This window comes from Grammomys surdaster, unplaced genomic scaffold, assembly GCF_004785775.1.
Source record: "Grammomys surdaster isolate TR1022 unplaced genomic scaffold, NIH_TR_1.0 125878, whole genome shotgun sequence".
Classification (NCBI taxonomy): Eukaryota; Metazoa; Chordata; class Mammalia; order Rodentia; family Muridae; genus Grammomys; species Grammomys surdaster.
The window spans coordinates 871,415-893,957 of NW_021620703.1; the positions used below are offsets into that span (position 1 = coordinate 871,415).

Below are 22,543 nucleotides of genomic sequence, written 5' to 3' on the forward strand. Positions count from 1 at the left end.
ATAGACACACAGACACACACATATACACACACAGACACACACACACATAGACACACAGACACACTCAGACACACACATGTAGACACACACAGACACATACACACATAGACACACACACACATACACACATAGACACACATTTAAAAAACTGGAACCCAGTCTCTTTGAGCCTCATTTTTTTTACACAAGAACACCTCTCTCTCTCTCTCTCTCTCTCTCTCTCTCTCTCTCTCTCTCTCTCTCTCTCTCTCTCTCTCTCTCTCTCTCTCTCTCTCTCTCTCTCTCTCTCTCTCTAATGAAACAAAGTTTTCACTCATGGGACATGATTTACTTATATCATCTCCCTGTGTATTCTTTATTAATGTATAGAGAAAGGCAATCCATAAAATGATTTTATTTGAAAACATGCCATGAGGGCAGTACTTCTGGGTTGAGTCCATACTGACTACTCAGCTCAAACTGTTTTCCAAGCTCTGGAAAGACAGTGTGCATGCTACACAGAACCCCACTGCGGAAGTCCCACCACTCAGGGCTGAGCTGCCCAACTAAAGTGACACTTATGGCTACAATCAGTAGATGCACACTTAGACATAGCCTCCTGCTGTACAGATGACGACTACACAGCATCTTCATTGACCCAGTGGCTTCCAGCTCACATGGGACTCTACTAAACCACTGGTTATGACAACAGACTCAGGCCAAAGCAAAACAAACAAACAAACAAACAAACAAAGCACTGGTTTTAAAAAAAAATTTATTGGATATTTTATTTACATTTCAGATGTTATCCCCTTACCCTGTTCCGCCCCCCAGCCCAGGAACCCCCTATCGTATCCCCCCTCCTCCTGCTTCTATGAGGATGTGTGCCCATCTACCCCCCCTCCTACCTCCCCACCCTCGAATTCTGCCACACTCGGCGTCCAGCCTTCATGGGACCAAGGATCTCCAAAGCACTGCTTTTTTTGTTTGTTTGTTTGTTTGTTTGTTTTGAGACACTGTCTTAGTATGTAGCCCAGGCTGTCCCTGAACTTATAAACCCCTCCTATTTTGGCCTCCCACATGCAAGGCAGGTCACTTTGTTATGAAAATGTTTATAAACCTAGATAACTATTTACATGCTAACTCAGCATGGGTATTGAGTTCAATGTGATTTTATTTAAAAATTTGCAAAGCTGAAGGAGGGAATCTGAGTTTTATTTAGAAGGAAGTAATGCTCACAGCCTATGTTCAGCCATTTAGCTTTGTGTTGAATAAGAACAGAAAAGGAAGTTTCTGTTCAAGTTCCTCAGTACACCAAGCCAGGCTCCTGGCATTCTGTGGCAAGATCTCTTACCCCCCTGTTCTGAGGTTCACTCTGGCCAGATCTTCAGATAATGCAAGGTCCAATATAAGAATTTTCATTCTTAATTCAGTGATTTATCAAATAATTTCTAATGGATTATCCCTGAACTCTTAAAAAGTTTAGAAAATTAAGCCATGTGCCCAAGCCTCTAAATTTAATTTAAATGAATATTCATGAGCACCATTCCTAACTGTGCTAACATCTCCTCTCTAGGTGGCACGTCACTGGGAAAAGCGACTGCTCATCCCAGTGTGGCCAGGGATACAGGACCCTAGACGTTCACTGCATGAAGTATTCCGTTCATAAAGGACAGACTGTCCCAGTAGGAGATCATCACTGTGGCGACCAGCTCAAACCTCCCACCCGAGAGCCGTGCCATGGCAGCTGTGTTTTAACAAGGTGGCATTATTCAGAGTGGTCCCAGGTAAAATACAACGTGTCGCTTTAAAAAGGGGGGGGGCTCCCCTTTCACCAGCTAAATGTTTCTAGTTCTCTAAAATATATTATTGTTAAAAATTTGATTTTCTTTTCTTTTTTTTCTTTTTTTTTTTTAATTTCTAAAAGTCACTGGTTTGGTTTTGTTTTTAATTAGTGTTCTAGGAGTTGTGGCGGCGGTCAGAAGGCTCGAGAGTCCTACTGTGTAAATGGCTTCGGCCACCGCCTTGCTGAACGAGAGTGTCGGGAGCTTCCTCGGGTGGTGCTGGGGACCTGCAATGAATTTCTGTGTCCCACCTGGGCAACGAGTGAGTGGAGTGAGGTAACATTAAACACGTGGCTCAGAAAAACTGCTATAGAGAGTCATACTACGGGAACTTACAGCCCAGGACTGTAAGGTCCAAACTTATTTATCAGAAAAGCAGTAAAAACGTGTCAAACCGTCTAGTTCCGGGGCTACTGATAAACATCAGGCCAGTGGTAACATTTACTGATACTTAGCTTATCACTGCCTTCAGAAAAAAGCGGGAGTACCATCACATCATGGGTCGAACACTTCTCCAAAGGTTATCTTTGGATCTTTGTTTCTAGAACAGATGAGTATTTTAATGGCACCAGGGCAACAGATGTTAGGAGTTTTACCCAGCAAATGTCTCTAGAGGAGTAGGGGGCTGGTGGATAGCTGTGATACTTTGTAATGCGGCCGTGTTCACGTCTCAGTGTCCCGTCACGTGCGGAAAAGGAATGAAGCAGAGGAAGGTTTGGTGTCAACAGAGCGAAGACTCTGTGAGGGATGACTTCTGCAATGCCAGTACCAAGCCCGAGTCGCTGAGACCCTGTGAGCTCCCTGCGTGCGCTTCTTGGCATGTAGGACCATGGGGTTCTGTGAGTATATGATGGGGGCTTCTCTGCTTCTAGGAAACTACATAGAGAACGTCTGGAAAACTGTAATAACGAACTCTCTCCTTAGGGGAGGCAGTGAAATATCTCGGTGTCACTTAGAAATACATCTTGGGGGCTGGTAAGATTGTTCTGTGGGTGAGGGACTTGTCCTAAAGCCTGATATTCTCAGTTTGATCTCGGAAACTCTCATAAAAGGTAGAAGGGGAAAACTGACTCCACAAAGCTTTCTGACATCCACATAAGTACAATGGCATATGTAATGTGTACACACACACACACACAAACACACAAATAGTTCCTGATAGGTTTGCCAGGCTTAGTATTCAGCTTTGTTTTTGAATTTACTTTCACTAAAATGCTGAAGACATCTGCCTCCACCAGTTTCAACGGACACATAACCATGTCCAGTGTCTGTGCTCACTTTGCCCTTACTGTGTTTAGGAGTCTTGCCCGAGGCTCTGAGGTAAAGGATGGTCATGACAGGTGAGGTGGGGAAGTGCAGTGTCCCACAGAGGCTACAGGGGCTGATGGAAGGCACCTCTCATTTCTTTAATGAAATACATATTTATTTCTAGAGAAGGATCTCTATTTAACATATTAGATGATGTATGTTCATCAGACGGGTTTGTGTTTTACCAAAATTATGTTGTTTCCTCACCTGGCATAGCAGGGCTCTATTAATATCTTAACCTGACTACTTTAAAAATACGTTAGTCATGGTGCATTTGGTTAACTGCAGTGTTTAGGTAATATCTGTACAATAAATTTGAACAAACAAGCATGTCGATTCAATTTGCTGGTTCCAGGTGTCATATGACACCAGGGGTTGGTCAAAACAGCTACGGGAAGTACACGGTTAACTATATACGACTGTAGTTCTCTAAGATGGTAGCGATTTACGTAACCCTTGGAAACTGGTTTCCTTTCAGTGCACGGCCACCTGTGGACATGGATATCAGATGCGTGCCGTTAAGTGTGTCAGTGAGATATTTGGCACTGTGCTAGATGACAGAGAATGCCCAAGAGCCAGCCGGCCAAGTGACAGACAGGTAAAGGAGGTCTCTTCATGGATCAGAAGAAGAAATACTTAGGTAATAGAAGGGCTACTCAAGAGCACAAATTATATGTGTACATATATGTATGTATGTACATTTATATGTGTATGTGTGGAGATATATATATATATTGCACCTTTAAGCACTTTCTAAAATACAGAATATGAGAATGTGTCATTCTTGGTTTTGCCCCCCGCCACCTTGTGTTTATCCTAAGGCTCTTCTCTATCTGCCCTACAAGAGTTCATTAGACTCGTATATTCCCGTTCTGTGATAGTGTCTGTGATTCCCAATCCCAGGAACTTGTGGAAGTGTTCTTTTCACAGCACAGCCCTAGATTCCTTCAGAATGCTCCACGTTAGGGCTGTTTTGAAAGGTGTTATCCTTTCAATGGTCAGATGGAATGTTGCCTTCCTGTCTGGTACTAGCACTTCCTTCCTGTCCAGTACTATCACTTCCTTCCTACCCAGGACTATCATTTCCTTTATGTCTAGAACTAGCACTTCCTTCCTATCCAGTGCTAGCATTTCCATCCTGTTTAATACTACTACTTCCTTCCTGTCCAACATAATCACTTCCTTCCTGTCCAGTATTATCACTTCCTTCCTACTCAGTACTAGCACTTCCTTCCTGTCCAGTATTATCACTTTCTTCCTACTCAATACTAGCACTTCCTTCCTGTCAGTACTAGCACTTCCTTCCTGTCTAGTACAATCACTTCCTTCCTGTCAGTACTAGCACTTGGCAGCACTTTGTCATCTCTGAAAGTGAGCGCCTTTAGGTCATCCATTTACAGTTTAGCATGCAGTACTGTTGGATTATAGGTGTGAAAAGGGGAACCAAGCACAGGATTTAGTACAAATCAGAGTGAGTGGTTAAACGGCATTCGATAAGGTTTATTTTTCTTGAACAGGACTGTATATTTGCACCTTGCCTGGTTATTCCAAAAGTTGGGGCTACTTCCTTACCAGCCCTTCCCCTGGAAAAGGCACAGTGGCGCCATGGATCTTGGACCCCAGTAAGTGGCACAGCATTTGTAAAACAGTTGCTTGGTTTTGCTGGCTTTAATGTCTGCATTCTTTCTCAGGTATTTGATAGCATGGGAGATTTGCAGGGCTTAGAACTAGGTGGTGGAACGACAGAATGGCTGTCCTTCCCATGAGCCCAAGTCTCTGTGCAGGGGAGCAAATCTTTAGGATGGGTTTTCTAATCTGTAAAATGAAGATGAGACCTATAGTCCAGAAGGCCTAGAAACAGATGTGGTATGTGGCATTTATCAGTATCTGGCTTAACTGCAGACATTGTCATGCTGTCTTACTTTTTAATCAAGAGCTATCATGTACTAGGCATTTCAGTTTGCTTTAATCCCAGATTTCAAATTATGGAATCAGATGATTTCTGTAACAAAATCATTCATGGTTGTTTTTAATACCTGTATAAGATGCTCTTACTCAAAATGTTTTCAGCACCTTTAATTTTGACATGTGACTAAACACTTTAAATAGTATGTTCATTCACATTATTAGATCTGACGAGTAAAACGTTATCTAAAGTGGGGAATTTTACTGCCCTATCTGTATTTGACTCAGAAATTACTCCACGTGATGTCACCTCTTTTTTTATGCTTTCTCTGCAACTTTGGTATTTTGAGACACAGCAGTTACAGGTGACTAGAGTTGAGGTGATAGTAGAGCCATCTCACTGTCCTTTGGCTTTTTAAAGTGCTCTGTGTCCTGTGGACGAGGCAGTCAGGCCCGTTATGTGAGCTGCCGGGATGCTCAAGATGAAGTGGCGGAGGAGTCCCATTGTGCCCATTTGCCTCGACCTGCTGCCGTATCTCTCTGCTTCAGCCCTTGTGGAGAGTGGCAAGCAGGGGACTGGTCACCGGTGAGTATGCCTACGAGAAAGCAGGCACTGAAAATTTAAAGACAGTCTCTGATATGGATGGGGTATATTCCACTGTAATGTTGGTTAACTCTCCCATCAGTGTTCAGCTTCCTGTGGACATGGGAAAACCACCCGACGTGTTTTATGTGTGAACTACCACCAACTGGTCGATGAGAGTTACTGTGACCCTGAAGGCCGTCCTGTGACTGAACAAGAATGTAGCCTGGCAGCCTGCCTACCCTCATACGGCCGAACTCCCGGCTCCTCTGAGCAGCCACACCATGTTCCAGGCAGAAATGTTCCATTAACTCACAAACCAGGAGAGAATCAAGATGAAGGGCTCCAGCTGTCAATCAGAGGAAACCAGTGGAGAACAGGCCCTTGGGGAGCAGTAAGCTGTCTTTATTGAGTTATATTAATTTTGTAACTGAGTTGTATTACAGTCCTTTCCCAGATATGGGTGTAATGACATCAAACGCTTTGTAATGGGAATGTTATGCCAAGATCAGCAGCTCAGCTCTTCGAAGGCTGAAGCACTCTGATGTGGATTACAAGCCCCCAGGGTAATCTCTAATCAGAAGAGATTACTGAGGAAGGAGCCTGAATGCCACTTGATTAGAGTCTGTATCAAGCAAACCAGATCAATCCCTGTGATAGGTAAGACTCAGAGTTTTTGAGAAAGAATCAAACCTTGCTGAGAGGCAGTGCAGAAGGCTGGTTTGAGTCCTGAGGATGCAGGGTCCCTTTATCAAGAGATCATAGGGCAGAGAGACAGCTGAATGGCAAGTAACACAGTGTCTTCTTTAAAATGCCTTCCCAGTGAGACGGTAAAACTTTAATTTCTTTCTACTTAACGTGTATTTTGAGAGTGAAAGATTGCTTCCTAATGCAAGCTTGAAAGACTATCTTTTCATCAACAAATTTTGTTTATTTCTTTTTGAGACAGAGGCTCGCTGTGTAGACCAGGCTGGCCTGGAACTCACAGAGCTCTGCCTCCCTCTGGCCTCTGGCCTCTGGCCTCTGGCTTCTGCCTCTGCCTCCTGAGTGCTGGAATTAAACTTGTGTGCTACCATGGTAAAACTTTAATGAAGCCCTTGGTAAAACTCAAGTGTTTTTGACAGATTTTCTCAATTAAAACAGTGATTCCGTGTGGGAGAGTTTTACTGTTGATGTTGCTTTGAGTTGACCTGGCACCACCGTTCCCACCGTGTCTAGCGTGCAGTGCATGTTTCTGTTCTGTTCCCATCAGTGCTCCAGAAGCTGTGCAGGTGGTCTTCAGCACAGGGCTGTGGTCTGCCAGGATGAAGATGGACAAAGTGCTACTTCCTGTGATGCGGCCTCCAAGCCCCCAGAATCAAAGCACTGTGGCTCTGGACCTTGTCCGCACTGGAATTATGGAGACTGGGGAGAAGTAAGTCATGCTGTCCCCTGATGTTATTCTTGAGGATAAAACTCATGTGCTTCCTCCCTCTGGGCACTCACTATTTTGTGTAGAAACAGATATTCTTAAAAGTACTTTTTGTCAGAAGCACTCTGGTGTGATAGGTATTTGTGAGAGACCATAATTGATTATTTAATAAAACCTGATGTGCAGGCCGATATGTGTGTGTGCTATGAAATGTCTTTCAAAGACTTTTTAGAAAATTAGACTGATATAGGTACAGAAAACCAGGTTGACATTTGTGCCATGGTTCCTATTGCATGCCATTCATTTGACAAGTCGCCTTTTGTAAAAGTATCTTTTATTCTCCAGGAGTATTTGTCGTATCTGAGGTTTACTGCCTCTGTCTCCTAACCTAGGCCTAGACCTGGAATCTTCTAGCCTCTGCACAATCTAATCTAGGCCTAGACTGTTTGCAGCCTCTGAGACTTGCTGCTGAGTAAGCTTCCCCTTTCTAGTTCTTTCTGGTCTCTGGTTCAACTCAGCTGTTCTGGTTCAAACTCCTCTCCCGCCTGACTGATTCAATCAGGCTTCCTTCTCGGTCTAGCAGTCTTTTCTAATCTTCTGGATCCTTCTTATTCCCTTGCTCTTCCTGACTTTACCTGTGTCAAGCTTGTTCTCTCTTCAATCTGTCTCTGTGAAACTCTCCTGGTAACACTGCCTCTTTCTCCCTCTCTGTGCTGCTCTACTCTCCCTCTCAACTCTTCTGTACGGCTCTCCACGAACTCTACTGTATTCCTGTACTGTAGTCACTCCCTCCTGTGCTGTCGGTCTCTCCCTAAGTAGCTTCCCTTTCTTCTCTGTTCTCTTGAGAGTTGGGCATATCCTATTCTGTCAAATCTTTCTCTGATTCATCACTTTGTCTGCCACTCAATCAGACATCACTTTCAAACATGGGTGCTTCCTTCTACAAACTAGCTTTACCTTCATTAGTTGGGATTAAAGGTGAGTACTATGGGGGTGTCTGTATTCCAACCTAAGGGATGAAAGGTATGTGCTAAGGGCTAAGCCACACCCTAATTAGAAGCAGGTTCAAATATTTTATAACAGCCTTTAAAATAAATTAAGTAGTTCTTTGTGCCCAGGCGTTCTTAGACACGGTAAATGTAAGGATGACTTCTGAAACTGTAATTTTGAAGATTAACCACATCCCTACCCCATGTTTCAGATGGAAAGAGAAAGGAAAGAGTTAATGCTTTTAAATGGATACATTACTCAGTTAGTTTATTTTCTCACAATGACCTTAGCATATACTTACTCTTCATAAGTAATTTGGAAATCCTTCTTTAAAGGGATACTTTAGTTATCAATAAAATGTATCAAGTTCCCTTTAAAAGTATACTCTTACATAGCAACTTGCAACTCTAGCATTGCAAATAACATTTAAACACTGATGAAATGAACATTATCTTCTTATAATCTAGGAATGCATCTCTGTTGCCAGAGTGTTTATCTAGCATGCAGGAAAGCTGTGTATTTGGCCACATAAACTGGGTGTGCTGCACATCTGCAAGTGGGAGCAGGAGGGTCAAAAGTTGCAAGTCACCCTCAGCTACATAGGGAATTCCAGGTCAGCCTGGGTTTCATGAGACCTTGTCTCGAGAGAAGAACATGGATGAAATATAACATTTGCTTTGAAGTTCAATAGGCATAAACTTTGCGATTCTTATTTTCAGTGCACACAAACCTGTGGTGGAGGGGTAAAATCAAGATTTGTGATCTGTCAGTTTCCCAATGGCCAAATGACACAAGAACACAGCTGTGAACTGCCCAAGCCACCTAGCATGATGCAGTGTCACCTGCACGCCTGCCCTGATGATGTATCCTGGTATCGGGGACCATGGAAATCGGTACGATAGTTATAGTAGTCTTATGACCATGTCCTTTTACTTGAATTTCCTCTTTGTAAGTGGGAAAATTCACAACTATCTTGCGTCTGATTACTGCTTCTGAATGCTGACCATCAACTGTCCTGGCATGTTTATTAAAGTTGGTATTTTGTGCAGGAATTCATTTAAGTACTGTAATTACATATGTGTATGCTTTTATATGTATTTATATGTGAATTTTGAACTAATGGAAATGCTTTCTTTCATTACATCTCTGACCTTCCCTCTGATTAATCAGATTTGTGCATAATGTTAACTTTTACTTGTAATAGCAGATTAAGGCTATGTCTTGTTTGAGTTTATTATGATTATATGTGGCTTATGTCTGTGCCTATCTAATAATTGATTTAAAACCAAATGACATTCTTTTAAAATTTGCTTCCTCGCTGTTAAATTGTTTTGTTTAGAAATGTGAAAATAGTAAAGGCAAAGACATTTACTTAAGTAAACTAAATTGTTCACAGTTAAATGCATCACAGAGAACTATGACGTACGTAGAAATTTACTGTGAATATCCATTTTTCCACTGTGTGGACGTACTGTGGTTTAGGGATATCTTACTTTTCCATGTTCTGAATCATAGTCAAAACTCATAGATAGTGCTAATAAATATTTTCTCTAATATTTTTCAAATATCTGGTTGGAATTATAGTTAGTACACAAATATATTAAAATTAGCATTTTATCACCTTTTTTAAAAAGATGATGAACAAATGAGTATTTACCTTTCAGATAAAATCTGGATTTGAGACAGTGATCTATTTACAACTAAACCCATAAACCAAGCCATTTTGTCCCAATTAGGGAGAAACCTAGCCACTGACTTGAGACCCGGTTCTAGTGGCTTTGCCTCTGAGCTCCTTGGTGCTGTTTTTCCGTGAAGAAGTGCACAAGCTTTAAGCATCCACCCGTCTCTCTGCTTCCTGATAGGCACTGCAATACCTAAATGTGATGCTTTTGAGTTAAGTTTTCATCAGGGATAAGTGCACTGGCTATTTTCATATGCTTTATTGGTGCTCAGTGAGGTTGTTTGTTCCTTACAGTCTGTGACAGATGCTATACCACAGTGGTTGAGCTGACTCTATGGGCCACAGTGCCTGAAATACTTACTATTAGGCCATTTCTTAGAAGATGTCAGCTTAGTGGACAGAAAGGCATGCCTAAAGTGTGGGACAGAAGTTTACTTCAAGTTACAGAAATTAGCAGTGCCATGTTCTGTGGGAGTTGGGTGATCCACATGAGCTTCCACTTGGTATTTTAAACACTCTGCAGTTCTAAACTTATCCAGCCTGGTATTTGCATATGTCTATGTACTGCATTGGAATATATTTGACCCTGTATTCCGGTGACGTGTTTGTGCATAAACCATAAGTGAGAAGCCTGGATGTCTGTTAAGTCCTCTTCATGAGTGGCTTTCCAACCTCACAGAAATAATCAGTCAGGAAAACAATCCCCAAGGTTACAGGGCAGTGAGAGAGGATTGAAGAAATCTTCATTGTGTACTACACAACTATCACAAAAGCAGCTAACTGAGTAATTCAATCTTTGCACTAGTGGAAGACTGTAATATCTTTATATATTTTGATAATTTGAAAATGAATTTTTAAAAAAAAAAATCTCAATAAATGTTTATGCCAGAAGTTTTACAAACCTATTTATTTGTATGTGTAAAGATGTATATCATTAGAGTACCTGGATTTCTGTTATTATATGAAGAATATTTATTTTTTCAATTAGTCTTTTATATTAAAAGAACTCAGGGGATCTGAAGTTTTGTTATCAAAACCAGGTATATGTAATTTTTGACTATTTCAGTGTTGCTACATACTAGCCAAATTTCAGAATACCTCTCATAATAAATTAGATTAGATTATTCTTTCATGACTGACATTGATTTCAATGGACCCTGCTCATTCAGTTAGAAAATTAAAGTAATGTATGTGTGTATACACGCATGAATGACATGAAATCTTTTTATCATAAAGGAAAATAGAAAGACAGTGTGTAAAATCATTATTAAAATATTTTAGAAAGAAAAGTTTGAAAATATTCCTAACTTTTCTTCATGTTCTGGAAAATCTTGTGTTGTCATAACTGAAAGAATAAATGAATTGTAACCCATGCTTGTTAACTGAGTAACTGCATCTCTGTAATTAGCCAATGTGAATGGATTGTAATCTTAACATGCAATGTGTGTCAATGTGCTGTCATTACGTTTTGCATCATGTATATGTATGTTGTATTTTTATCCCTTGCATCAGTACCTAAATGTTTTAAGCAACTGACAAACCTTAACGCCGGAACGGATGGCTCCTCTCCTTGGTGCTGTTTGTCTTAGTAACAGGCTGTTGATGTCTCTTATTAAAAAGCTAACTGTTGAAAGTGAATGTTTCCATAAGTTTACTGAGTGTTTGTATAAGTTACTATGGTTTTCTAGGCATCCCCTTTTACAAACTAACATAGCAATGGGAGAGTGTAAGATTTACCATTTACCTGTCAATACAAAACTACTAGAAATATTTATGTTTTCTTTTTATAGATTATACACACTGAATGCAACTTAGTGGTGCTTATTGTTATTAAAGTTACAGATTGTTAGCTTGTAACCAGCATAATCTTTAAGAGGCTCATCACACATAACTATTGGAGAAAATGCTTTTAAAAAATATTACCTTCTATTTCTTCACCATCTCAAAAAATTTCTCCAGAACGCATTTTCCTAGAATGGTTTTCTTCACCAGGTGGAATGAACTCACGTTTGATAAGTAAATACTGTGTGTTCCGGTATGTTCTGGTTGAGAATATAGTACACTGGGAATGAGGAAATGGCATTTCTTAAGGAGCCTTCCTCTTATAGAACTTTAGGATGTTACTTTTTAAAGTGAGCAAAAGCTTGCCCTTTGTAACCTGTTCACTCTGGTGCTTTCCTTCAATGTGTTTCTGAGGGAAAGATCACATAGGATTATAGTGGGGGAAAGACCATTACATCTTTAAGTAGAATGCATGCCACACAAGGCCTTTCAGGAGTGAGCTGGTGGTCTGAGCACACACACTTGACTCTACACTTTGCTGCACTAAGGGTTTTGTCTACAAGTCTAGTGAAAGCTGAGGAGTGTCTGTCGTCTCTGCAGCTGTGACTCTGGGTGATGGTAGGAGCAGCTCAGAGCTGCCTGGCATCCCTGAAGGCAGCAGCTGCACTGGAGCAAGGTAACATATGGGGAACATTTCAGAAAGCTGTCGTTTATTTCAACTTTGTAAAGGCCAGTAAGAGTGCCTACAGTAATTATTTTCTTAAAATTGGAAAGAAAGAATATACAAACTTAGTAAGTAGTTTGGAGATAACTTTTTAAAAGGTTTGTTACTTATTTATTATTATTATTGTGTGTGTGCGCACGCATGCATGCACACACATGCACGCGTGCACATGCATGCTATTATGTACTTGTGAATGTCAGAGAACAACTTGCGGGACTCAGTTCTCCCTTACACCATATGGATGCCCGTCAGGTCATCAGGCTTGGCAGAGAATATGGTTATCCACTGAGGAAGGTTGCCACCCCTGGAGATCAACTTTTAAAATAAATTTTAAAATGTATTAAATTGTATTTAATTAGTTATATATTTTAAATGTACTCAAAATTTGCTTGTCATATTTATGCCACATCTTTCTAAAATATATTTATTTGTTCTCCAAAGTAATATATGTATATATCTCCAAAGTAATATAGTAGGAACCCTGCCGATCACTGTAACTTAACCAGATGCAGTTGTATGTGCAAAGGCTTGGCAATTTAAGGGTGGGTGTTTGACATAAAAGCACTCACATGCATTCGTTATTACAGCTGCAGTAACAGCCGAGTGAATTATAATACCGAAGACTCATAAATATTTGGAGCTTGATACCTTAGAATAAACCAAGGATTACTGATGAGGGTCACACTTGGAAACAGGGTAATTCTGCTGCTAGTAAATCCTTCCAGGAAACTTAAACCAATAAGATTTATTGCTTCATAACTTGGGTTATGCTGAGGAGGGGCTTCTTCCGCCCTAAAACATTAGGTGAGTTTTACACAGTGCCACGGCCTCATCTTACACAAGGATCTGACACATGCCTCACAAGAAATGAATGTAGGTGTAAGATTCTGTGGAAACACTAGTTGTTTTCAGAAGAAATTATCGTGTGTTCTCTAAAGCCTCTGCTGAGTCTGCTTGTGGAAGCTAGAGGAACATTCCTGGGGTTACAGACACTGTATGTGCTGTGTCAGCTTTCAGTACTCGGAGAAAACCACATTCTGGTTTCTATGTGATCACAAGAGTCAGACATTTTTACATCTATAGCTGACAGTTTCTAGTTAACTGATTAGTAATGACTTGACCACATCTACTTCCCCTAACATGTTTTCGTTGTGTGTTCTCTTATTTTTCTACACTGTCTCTTTATATTATTGTATGCTTTTATAAAAGAAATATGAACATGAATTTAAAAAAATCTTATGAATAGTATTAAATATAACTTATTTTATGAAGGTAAGAAAATTTTATCATCAAATAATTTGTCAACCATTTAGTTGTTAAAAAGTATTAGAATATTTTTATGTGTGTTGAAAATTTAGCTCAATCCCGTAAGGCTAACCAGAGTACATGATTTATCTAAAATTGATTTTAATCATTTCTAAAGGTTAAAAGATTTACTGGCAGAAATCCCTCAAAGTAGCAAAACTCAACCATGGGTGTTCTTGTAATATAGTGGAAATTGGTTTAAAATCAAGTGTAGTAATCATTTTACAAATTCGTTTTAAATGCTGCCACTAATTTCTCTAAATTTTTAGGAGTCAAATCTTTATATTTTAACAGATATCTACCTTTGGAACTATAAGGTCTTTGACTTTGAATGACCTGGAAACCATTTAAATAGATTATAGAATTTGGCTTCATAGTTTTAAGGATATATACTTGGCAAAGTAACATAAATATTTTCAAACATTTCAAAATGTTTTTGGGAGGTTTCCTAAAGCAGTTGCTTTCTGCCAACCACTGCTCAGGGTCTTCCTTATCTCAAAGGACAGATATTAGAAAGCTCACTTGTATTCCTTAAAATATTAGCAAACGAAGAACACAATTGTTTCTATAATGAAACTCAGTAGTTCACCTACATGAGCCTGTTTCTCTCCAAGGCTGTGGACACAACAGCCCAAACCCTCATTGTGCTAAAAGCTCAAGTTAGCACAAGTGTACAGGACAGAACTTCAGGGCACCTTCTCAGCACAGAGAAGGACCATGAAGTTACACGTGTGTCGACCGAGGGTTTGTCAGTGAACTGGTATGAGCCTCAGAACCTCACTGGATACAGAAAGCATTTGGGACAGCACTAGCCCCTTCTGCTGGGAAAGCAGGTATATCATGGGTTCTGTACGTCAGATATTTATATGTATATATATATACATATACATCTCAAACTGCAAAGGTTACATTTTTATTTTGGATTAAAAAATATGAGTAGAACTTCTTAAATAGTATTTTGGTGTGGGAGAGCTGTCTCTTGACTTGAATTTGGATCCTCAGAACCCATGTAAATAAAGCTAGACACAATAGTAAGTGCCTATAATCCCAGGACTCCAATGAAATAGGAGAAGGAAATGAGAAATTCCTAAAGGTTTGCAAGCTGGCTAGCCCAGCATACACTGTGAACAGGAAAGACACACGGTAGGAGATTAGGACAGATGCTGTAGGCTGTTTTCTGAGCTCTACCATACGAGAGAGAGAGAGAGACAGAGAGAGAGAGAGAGAGAGAGAGAGAGAGAGAGAGAGAGAGAGAGAAAGAGAGAGAGAGACCACATTCACATAAAACTAGATGCACATTGTATAAACAAAAAGATAGTATGTATTGCTCTTACAAAGGCTTCTGAATATCTGAGTTATAATTTTCCAAGGCTTTGACTTAGACACTCAGATATTTGTATTGACCAAAATGTTTAGTAACGTCTCTAAATCCTTATTCCTAGAGTCAAGACAGAAACTATTATTATTTTGGGCATTTTTGAGACAGGCTGGCTCCAAACTTTCAATGTCATGAGACTTCTGCCTCCCCTTCTCAAGATCTGGGATTACAGGCAGCTGTGTCCATGGATAGTCAAAAAAGAAATGGTCCAGCAGGGATCAGTGTATATGTCTGTGGATCCCTGCATTCAGGAGGCTGACAAGAGGAGACTGCAGTTCGAGACCTAGATATAGCAAGACACTATCTCCTCCACAAAACAACAATAAACACCTGAGGGGCTACAGAAGATGGCTCAGTACTTAAGAGCATTGATTGCTATTTCAGAGAATCCGTGTTCGATCCAGCGCCTACATGGTGGCTCATAACCATCTGTAAATCCAGCTCCAGAGAACTCAATACCCTCTTCTCGCCTCCATGAATACCATGTACATTCTGCCCAGATATATTAGGCAAACACTAATAGACAATTAATTTAAAAAACACTGGAAGTGTACAATGTGTCTTCATAGATGCTGTTAGCTTATTACCTGCTTTCCTGTGCTGTCCCACACCCAATGTTGTGCCAAAAGTAAGAATTTGCTTAATTTGTAATTAAATTAGCATACACCAATTTATCCTGTTCTTAAACCCAGTCGGACATATATAGTCTTCTGTAATATAACCTTCTATTATTCAAACATATAGCATAGTATTTGTATTTGTGTGATTTTAATGTTACAGCTGATCTTCAGAAGATCATTGGAATTCTTCTGCACAAGTCATTAATTGAGCTGGAAAATGATCCTCTAGAATATAGACTAGCTTTCTAGTGAGAACTAGCTTTTACTTCCTTGGATTTTTGTTGTTTTGCAGTTGTGACCCAGGAACCCCCAGTGGCTTGACAAATAATTATGAAGGGCATGGTGGATAAAAACTACTAGGAACCCGACAGCCAACATGGCCATTTGAGATCATTGACAGTCCATTTCTATTAGGTTGTTTTAGGATTGTATAAAACTGAAAATGAAGAATGATATTGTGTCTTCAAAGGATCCATTGTCCATGGGAAATTAACATGCATAGCATAAATAAGTAAAAGAGGGAAGAAAGGGGTGTCATGGGAAGTTAAAAATTAGGGACACGTGAAGGGATTTCTGCAGGAGCAGGCCTGGGTCTCAACCTTGATGTGAATAGAAAGGGGACATTGATCAGAAACCATCTGAACAAAAGCCACACATAGAAAAGGTAGCCCATTTACTTGTTTGTGGTGACACATAGTTTGTGAGATTGCTCTGTGAGAGCCAAGAAGCAGGCAGAAGGCTGAAAGGTGAGCTTGTATCACATGAAGGAGGACCAAGTGTAACATGCATAAGAGATTTCTAAAATCTAAAACTCGTTAGATACGGGGAATACTGAATTTTTGGAATGGAAATGAGACCTTTGGTTTGGGAGGAATAAGGAATAATTCTCATAAGTGAGTTGAAAAAATTTGACACACTGCCTGAGGGTGGTGTCCTAGGGACCTTCAGGAACTTGCCAGGTATGACTCACACAGCATGGTACTCAATTTGTAAGTAGAGAAGAGAAGCAGATGACGAGGGATGAAACAGTTGTTCTTGGTCAACAAGTAGAGCAGCTACTGAAGACTGAAAGAACATGTACAAGCCAACATCTTGTCAAGAACTTCATTGGCAAGAAAATAAAGCTACAATGGCTAACTCTAGGATCGATGAAACTTTCATTTGAAGGGAAAATAAATTGACCAATGAAGGGCAAACCAATTGTAGAATGTTGCATTTGTAGGCGGTAATGTGAGCAGTTCACTGATAGCCCAGACAATATTTTCTATTGATAATATAATCTTGACTTCACCAAGAGACACATGAACTTTTATTTTCTAGGAGTTTGAAGATGTATTGTTACTCTTCAGCTTTCCGAAATATGGAATATCTGTTCTGACTCTTCTGTGTTAGAGTAAGCACTATGCTAACAGAAGACCTGGATTTAAGTACAATTCATTGTTTACAGAATAACCTTTACAAGCTAGCATTTCTAAGATTTCACTTTCCTACAAGGAAGGCAACATCTTACTAGAGTTTTGCAGAAAGAACGAAACCATACACAAAGGCTCATAGTAGTTCGCAGTGGCATGTTTTACGTATTATCACATGTAACCTTTCCTTCTGGAAATGGAAACCTACATCCTGTAGAAAAGTCCAGCTACAGTATCAAAAGGAACCTCAGACAAGAGCCTCTGAACTGAGCGATGCTCTAGTGTATGAGGGGAATTCATCTAAAGTATGTTTCTTTTGCCTTTTATGAAAATATAGGGCTTAGCTAATTTTCAATTCATATAATATTTTTCCAAACTAAACAAACCTGTACAGCCAGCACCTACCCCAGGAGTTCTCCCTGTGTCTCTGAAGCCACTTTAACGCCACAGTTACCACTTGACTTACATCAGCTCTAGCCAATCAGCTGACCTAGTTTATAACTTTAGATAAATGAAATTTAAACCACTTGTGAGAATCACGATATTGTATGTGCAATATGAATATGTTGCACATAATTGCAGTTTTCAGAACAGTCTAAGATATCATCTGTTAACGCATAGCTGTATGACCTTTATAAATAAGCAGGTAAAATCCATATGGATATACTAGAGTTAACAAGCATTGAGGCTGTTATTACTTGTGGATTTAAATAATGGCGTGTGGCCACTTCTCACAAATGTCATGGTGACATGGATATTCATACCTGTTGCCTATGTAGCCAAGACTTGAAGAACATGGTCTTGGCTTATGCATACACTCTGTTTTAATAAATGCTACCACTTTTCTATAGTGGTTTTGTAAGAAAATTCCTAGAGTCCCACATCCTTGTCAACACATGAAAGTATCAGACTTCTAAATTTTAGTAATTCTACTTGTGTGGCATTTATTTGCATGTTAAATTTGCATTTTTCTCAATACATTTACTGTGTCACTGTGTCACTGTGTCTTCTCTTGTGTGACACCTTCTTAGATGATGTATCTTCTGAGGCCCTTTGGCCATCTTGAAATTCAACAGTGGCCATTGGTTCTTTTGTTTCACCTTTATCATGTGCTTTCATCTTGACTGGTAGCACCTCATTGGCTGTAAGCATTGAAGATTGACACCTCATCATCTGATTGCTTTGTTCCCAGCCCCAGCTTTTGTGGAGAAAGGAGAAAGTGTTGATCATAGTGGACAGGCCAGGGACTCAGAGAGGATTATAATGGACTCACAACAGCAAAGCTTGGGACAAGAAATATATTACTTGATCTTGCCGTTTTAATTGAGAGGGGGAAAGATAGCTATTTTGCATACCATGCTTTTCAGAGATAGTAAATTTCTACCAAGCATGTGTCTATGTTTACATAGCAATTACTTTATATGACACATTACAAGAGGTGGAGATAAAGTACAACTGGGTTAGGTTATAGAACAGTTTATATTGCAATGGGTAAAAAATAGGAAGAGAGAACAGATATGTGATTGTCTCTGCACACATAGCCACATGTGCGCAGATGGAAGAGGTCTGGGTGGTGGTTGGGACACAAAGATTCCTTAAGGACTGAGGGAGGAAAAAATGAACTTTTAGTCCTGACAGATATTGCCAGATAATTAGCTTTTACATAGGATCTAAATGCTAAACTACCATTCAACAAAGAATTATATTTCTGAAACCTAGAACCCATTTAAACTCAAGAAAAGCTAGCTAGGACCCACTCACACTCAGTAAAAGCTAGCTAGAACCCACACAAATTCAGTAAAAGCTATCAATAAAGTTTGATTTGCAGGAAAATGGTGAAATCAATCTAAAATGTTAACTCTCACAGACTTGAGAGATTTAAATGTCACTACCAAATTATTTCTGAGAAAAATATTGAGTGGAACATTTACTAACAGTATGAAATAATATTCTGAAAGGTCTTCCAAACTTAAATAACCACGTGCTTAAACACAATTCCAAGTGGTCAGATTTCCAGTTTGTTAGAGCCTTTATACTTATCAGAAAAAGATCTGCCTGTAGTGAAAACATCTTTCTAGCCTGTCATTTCTGGTTAGGGAATAAATATTTTCAGAAATACTTGCTGGTTCTTTATGGTATATTTTACCCATAACATACAACCTCAAATACAGCATTCTGTACGTAAAATCAGCTGGCACCTGATGTTACTATCTATAAATGGTGGATATCATTATTGTAGTACAAGAACTAAAAATTTGAAGACTATATTGTGTATAAGATATTAGGAAACTGGATATGTTTTTGGAGACTGTTAGAGTCAAAGGAAAGTCATACCTTCGTTTTCAAAATGAGTACCTATTTGCTAATCAAGGGGCTCTTTCCCACACATGGATATACTTCTCAGTATCGTGCATGTAGCTTTAATTGGGGTCCCGATCATTCCAAGGCTATTCTATAAACATGGACACTATCACGAGGGAGAGATTCTCATCTCTATCGATCTGTGGGACACCCTAGAAGTCAGCACAGCAGAGATCTTGAAGAGACCAATCACATGGAGCTGTCCTCCATCTGTCCTTTGCAAGGCTAATCATCAGTCACCTCTCCATTCAGATAAAGTAGATAGGGTAGTGAATGACGTGTGTACCCTGTGTACAGCTGACGTTGTAAAATGTATCTTAAAAAGCTAAAAAGCTGGGTATACACCTAGAATCTCAGTTTTCAGAATGTGGACTAGATCAGATCCTGCCATTTAAAAAAAAAAAAAAACGTTAAACCACCGTGCTGAATTTTCTTTTTACTAAATAGAACATACACACTAGTACATCTGGGCTGAAGGGATGTGTGTAGATGTTCCGAGAAATTTGGTCAAAGTGTTTATGTTTCATCTGGACAGACGAAAGCTTTCCATTTTAAAGCTATGGTAACAAAATATAGAAAGTAATATCTTATGAGTATGTTATGACTAACAGCGTTGACTCACAGATAAATATCCCTGAGCTCATGAGAACACGTTGAATTATTCTTACTCAGATGAGCAAAGAGATAGACTGCACTGCTAACTTACAGGGCAGCGTTTGTGGAAAGTGAGTTCTTCCGGGCTCTTCAGGGACAAGGAGTCTTGTTTCTCATTGGTGCTCATTCTGTTTATATGTCAGCGTATACTTCCTATATTATTCACTTTGACTCTGGGGGCTGAAAAGATTAAGAGGAGGGAGGCTGGATGTGACAGTTCATGACGATAGTGCTATCACAACAGACGCTAACAGAGAGACAGTTATGAGCTGGTTGCCAGTCTGGGTCAACAACAACAACTACACCTTCTGGAGTCAAACACTTTTAACTAAATCTTTTATTCAAACAGACTTTTATTTACAAAAATATCTTTTGCAAAAAATCTATTCCTCTTCCTTTACCTCATGCCTACTTTGAAAATAATTCAGTGTATGGAGGAGCAATTTTATTTTTCTGTGTTTGGGTAAATGGCTTTCCTCAGGAGAAAGACACAGGTGTTTAGAGTCCCCTGGCACTCTTACCTCCTGTTCTGACTGTTGAACCCAGAAATGCTGTGTTCTGATCGTGTGGGCTCACAAGTCATCAAATCATTGTGAGAGTCTTTATCATCCTAAGGATTTAGAAAAGAAGGAAGGAAGGAAGGAAGGAAGGAAGGAAGGAAGGAAGGAAGGAAGAAACATGAGGGCAGTTGATTTAGTGTGCACTTATACTAGTGTGCCAAGCACTGTAGATGATTCCTTCGAATGTAATACTGCAGCATGGCTACCCACCAGTGCAGCATGGCTACCCACCAGTGCAGCATAGGTAACCACCAGTGCAGCATAGGTACCCAGCAGTGCAGCATGGCTACCCACCAGTGCAGCATAGCTGCCCACCAGTGCAGCATGGCCACCCACCAGAACAAGTCTTGCAGCTTGTGTCATTTTATTACGAGAAAACCGAGAACTGGTAAACCGAGAGCACTGATGCTTTACATATTGCTACAATGGTACATCTGACAAAACTACTTAATACTGGGTGTGGCTTGGCTCTTGGTTCTAGAAGGACCCAGTCTATCATGGCAGGAAAGAGATGGGCAGAGGGGGCTGGTGACATTGCATTGGCAGTCTGGGAGCCCCGTGTGGACCGGAAGTGAGCCTGGGCTACAAAATCTCAACACCTATCCAAGTTACTCCTTTATCCAGAAAGACTCCACAGCCCAAAGGTCCCATGACTTTCCCGAATGGTGCCAGCAGTGGGGGACCAAGTATTCAAACATAGGAGCTTCCGGGGGACATTCTATATTCAAACCACAATAAATATCTAGCCCTGGGTTGCCCAGTTACTGACAGCGATTTAAAAATGTAAGTGTCTGACTCCCTATCCCATGTGTTTTTATTATTCAATCCATTACTACCTGGTATTAGAACTTGAAAAAACCCATCTTAAATTTTAACAAAAATGATTCATTCTATGTGCTTAGAGTAATTATTTAACATAGGCTTAAATTCACTGACATATAAATTTAGTTCCTAAAGCCCTTCTGTTGCCACTTTTGTTGTATAAATAGACATTGATTTGTACAGTGTCTGGCTTTTCTCTAATCCCAGCTCTGACTTCTCTATGCCCAGAACACTTACATAATGGACACTCATGCATGTCCCATCTGAGAGCGCTTGATGCACAGTCCTTTTGGGACCTTTATAACTCTGCTTAAAAGCAAACTTCTTGGCCACCTCCGCTCCTTCAATTCCCAATGCAGCTCACAGGGCATTTGCAGAAATAGGGTAGATCAATATTTTTTTGCTGGCACTTGGTTTTCCCTTAAGTAGTGTGTGTGTGTGTGTGTGTGTGTGTGTGTGTGTGTGTGTGGTCTGCCCACACTGAACAGATTTCAGTTTGACTATCCAGGAAGGCAGATGCTCATGGTTCTAGCTGTGGGCTCCCAGAGAGGGTATGAGTGAGATCTTTATTACTGAGAGTAAGTATCATACATTCTTGCAAAAACAATTATAGAGCGTATCTCCTGGCTTGCTGTGGTTTATAAAGGCATCAGAAAAAAATGGCATCACAACAATGCCACTGAAAGAATTATTAAAAATTGGGCAATATTTCCACTATTCTCATAAAAGTCTCAGGTTTTGCTGTCTTAAAATAAGTAAAGACTGAGGTCCCCAGATGAGTTTTAAACTCCAGACAGGAGATAGATCAGTTTCACTTGCAAACAGACATTGCTAAGAAGTCTAAAACAATCCTTATTCTTTTGTAGCAGAAACAAATAAAAAAGTACTTTTAGATACAGAGATTAAAGTGAATTACAAGCTTTAGAATAATGGTAGGTTGTCCCGAGTACTTGTTGCTGCGAATAATGCTTTCAGACAAGTGAAAGGGCTCAGCCCTTTGACCCCAGTGCTTACGAGACTGAGGCGGGTAGACTCTGTGAGTTTAAGACCATCCTGATCTACATAGCAAGTTCCAAGCCATCCAGGACCACATAGTAAGAACCTGTCTTAATAATAATAATGATGCTGATGCCTGAATTTTTAATTAGAATTACATTGAGTACTGCTTTTTAGCAAAAATACATGATTTCAATTTTCATAGTTTTTTTAATTTTGATTTGACTT

At 39.9% G+C, this 22,543-nt stretch overlaps 1 protein-coding gene across 1 annotated transcript in view; it reads left to right on the forward strand.

Moving 5' to 3' along the window:
- The window catches only part of Adamts20 (ADAM metallopeptidase with thrombospondin type 1 motif 20), a 117,146-nt gene that overhangs the window by 67,056 nt on the left and 27,547 nt on the right, over positions 1 to 22,543 (forward strand). The window contains exons 20-28 of the mRNA XM_028752163.1: positions 1,556 to 1,766; positions 1,935 to 2,099; positions 2,498 to 2,662; positions 3,610 to 3,729; positions 4,649 to 4,753; positions 5,458 to 5,622; positions 5,723 to 6,013; positions 6,872 to 7,033; positions 8,740 to 8,913. Coding sequence (XP_028607996.1) covers positions 1,556 to 1,766; positions 1,935 to 2,099; positions 2,498 to 2,662; positions 3,610 to 3,729; positions 4,649 to 4,753; positions 5,458 to 5,622; positions 5,723 to 6,013; positions 6,872 to 7,033; positions 8,740 to 8,913 — 1,558 coding nt within the window. The remainder of the gene's footprint in view (positions 1 to 1,555; positions 1,767 to 1,934; positions 2,100 to 2,497; positions 2,663 to 3,609; positions 3,730 to 4,648; positions 4,754 to 5,457; positions 5,623 to 5,722; positions 6,014 to 6,871; positions 7,034 to 8,739; positions 8,914 to 22,543) is intronic.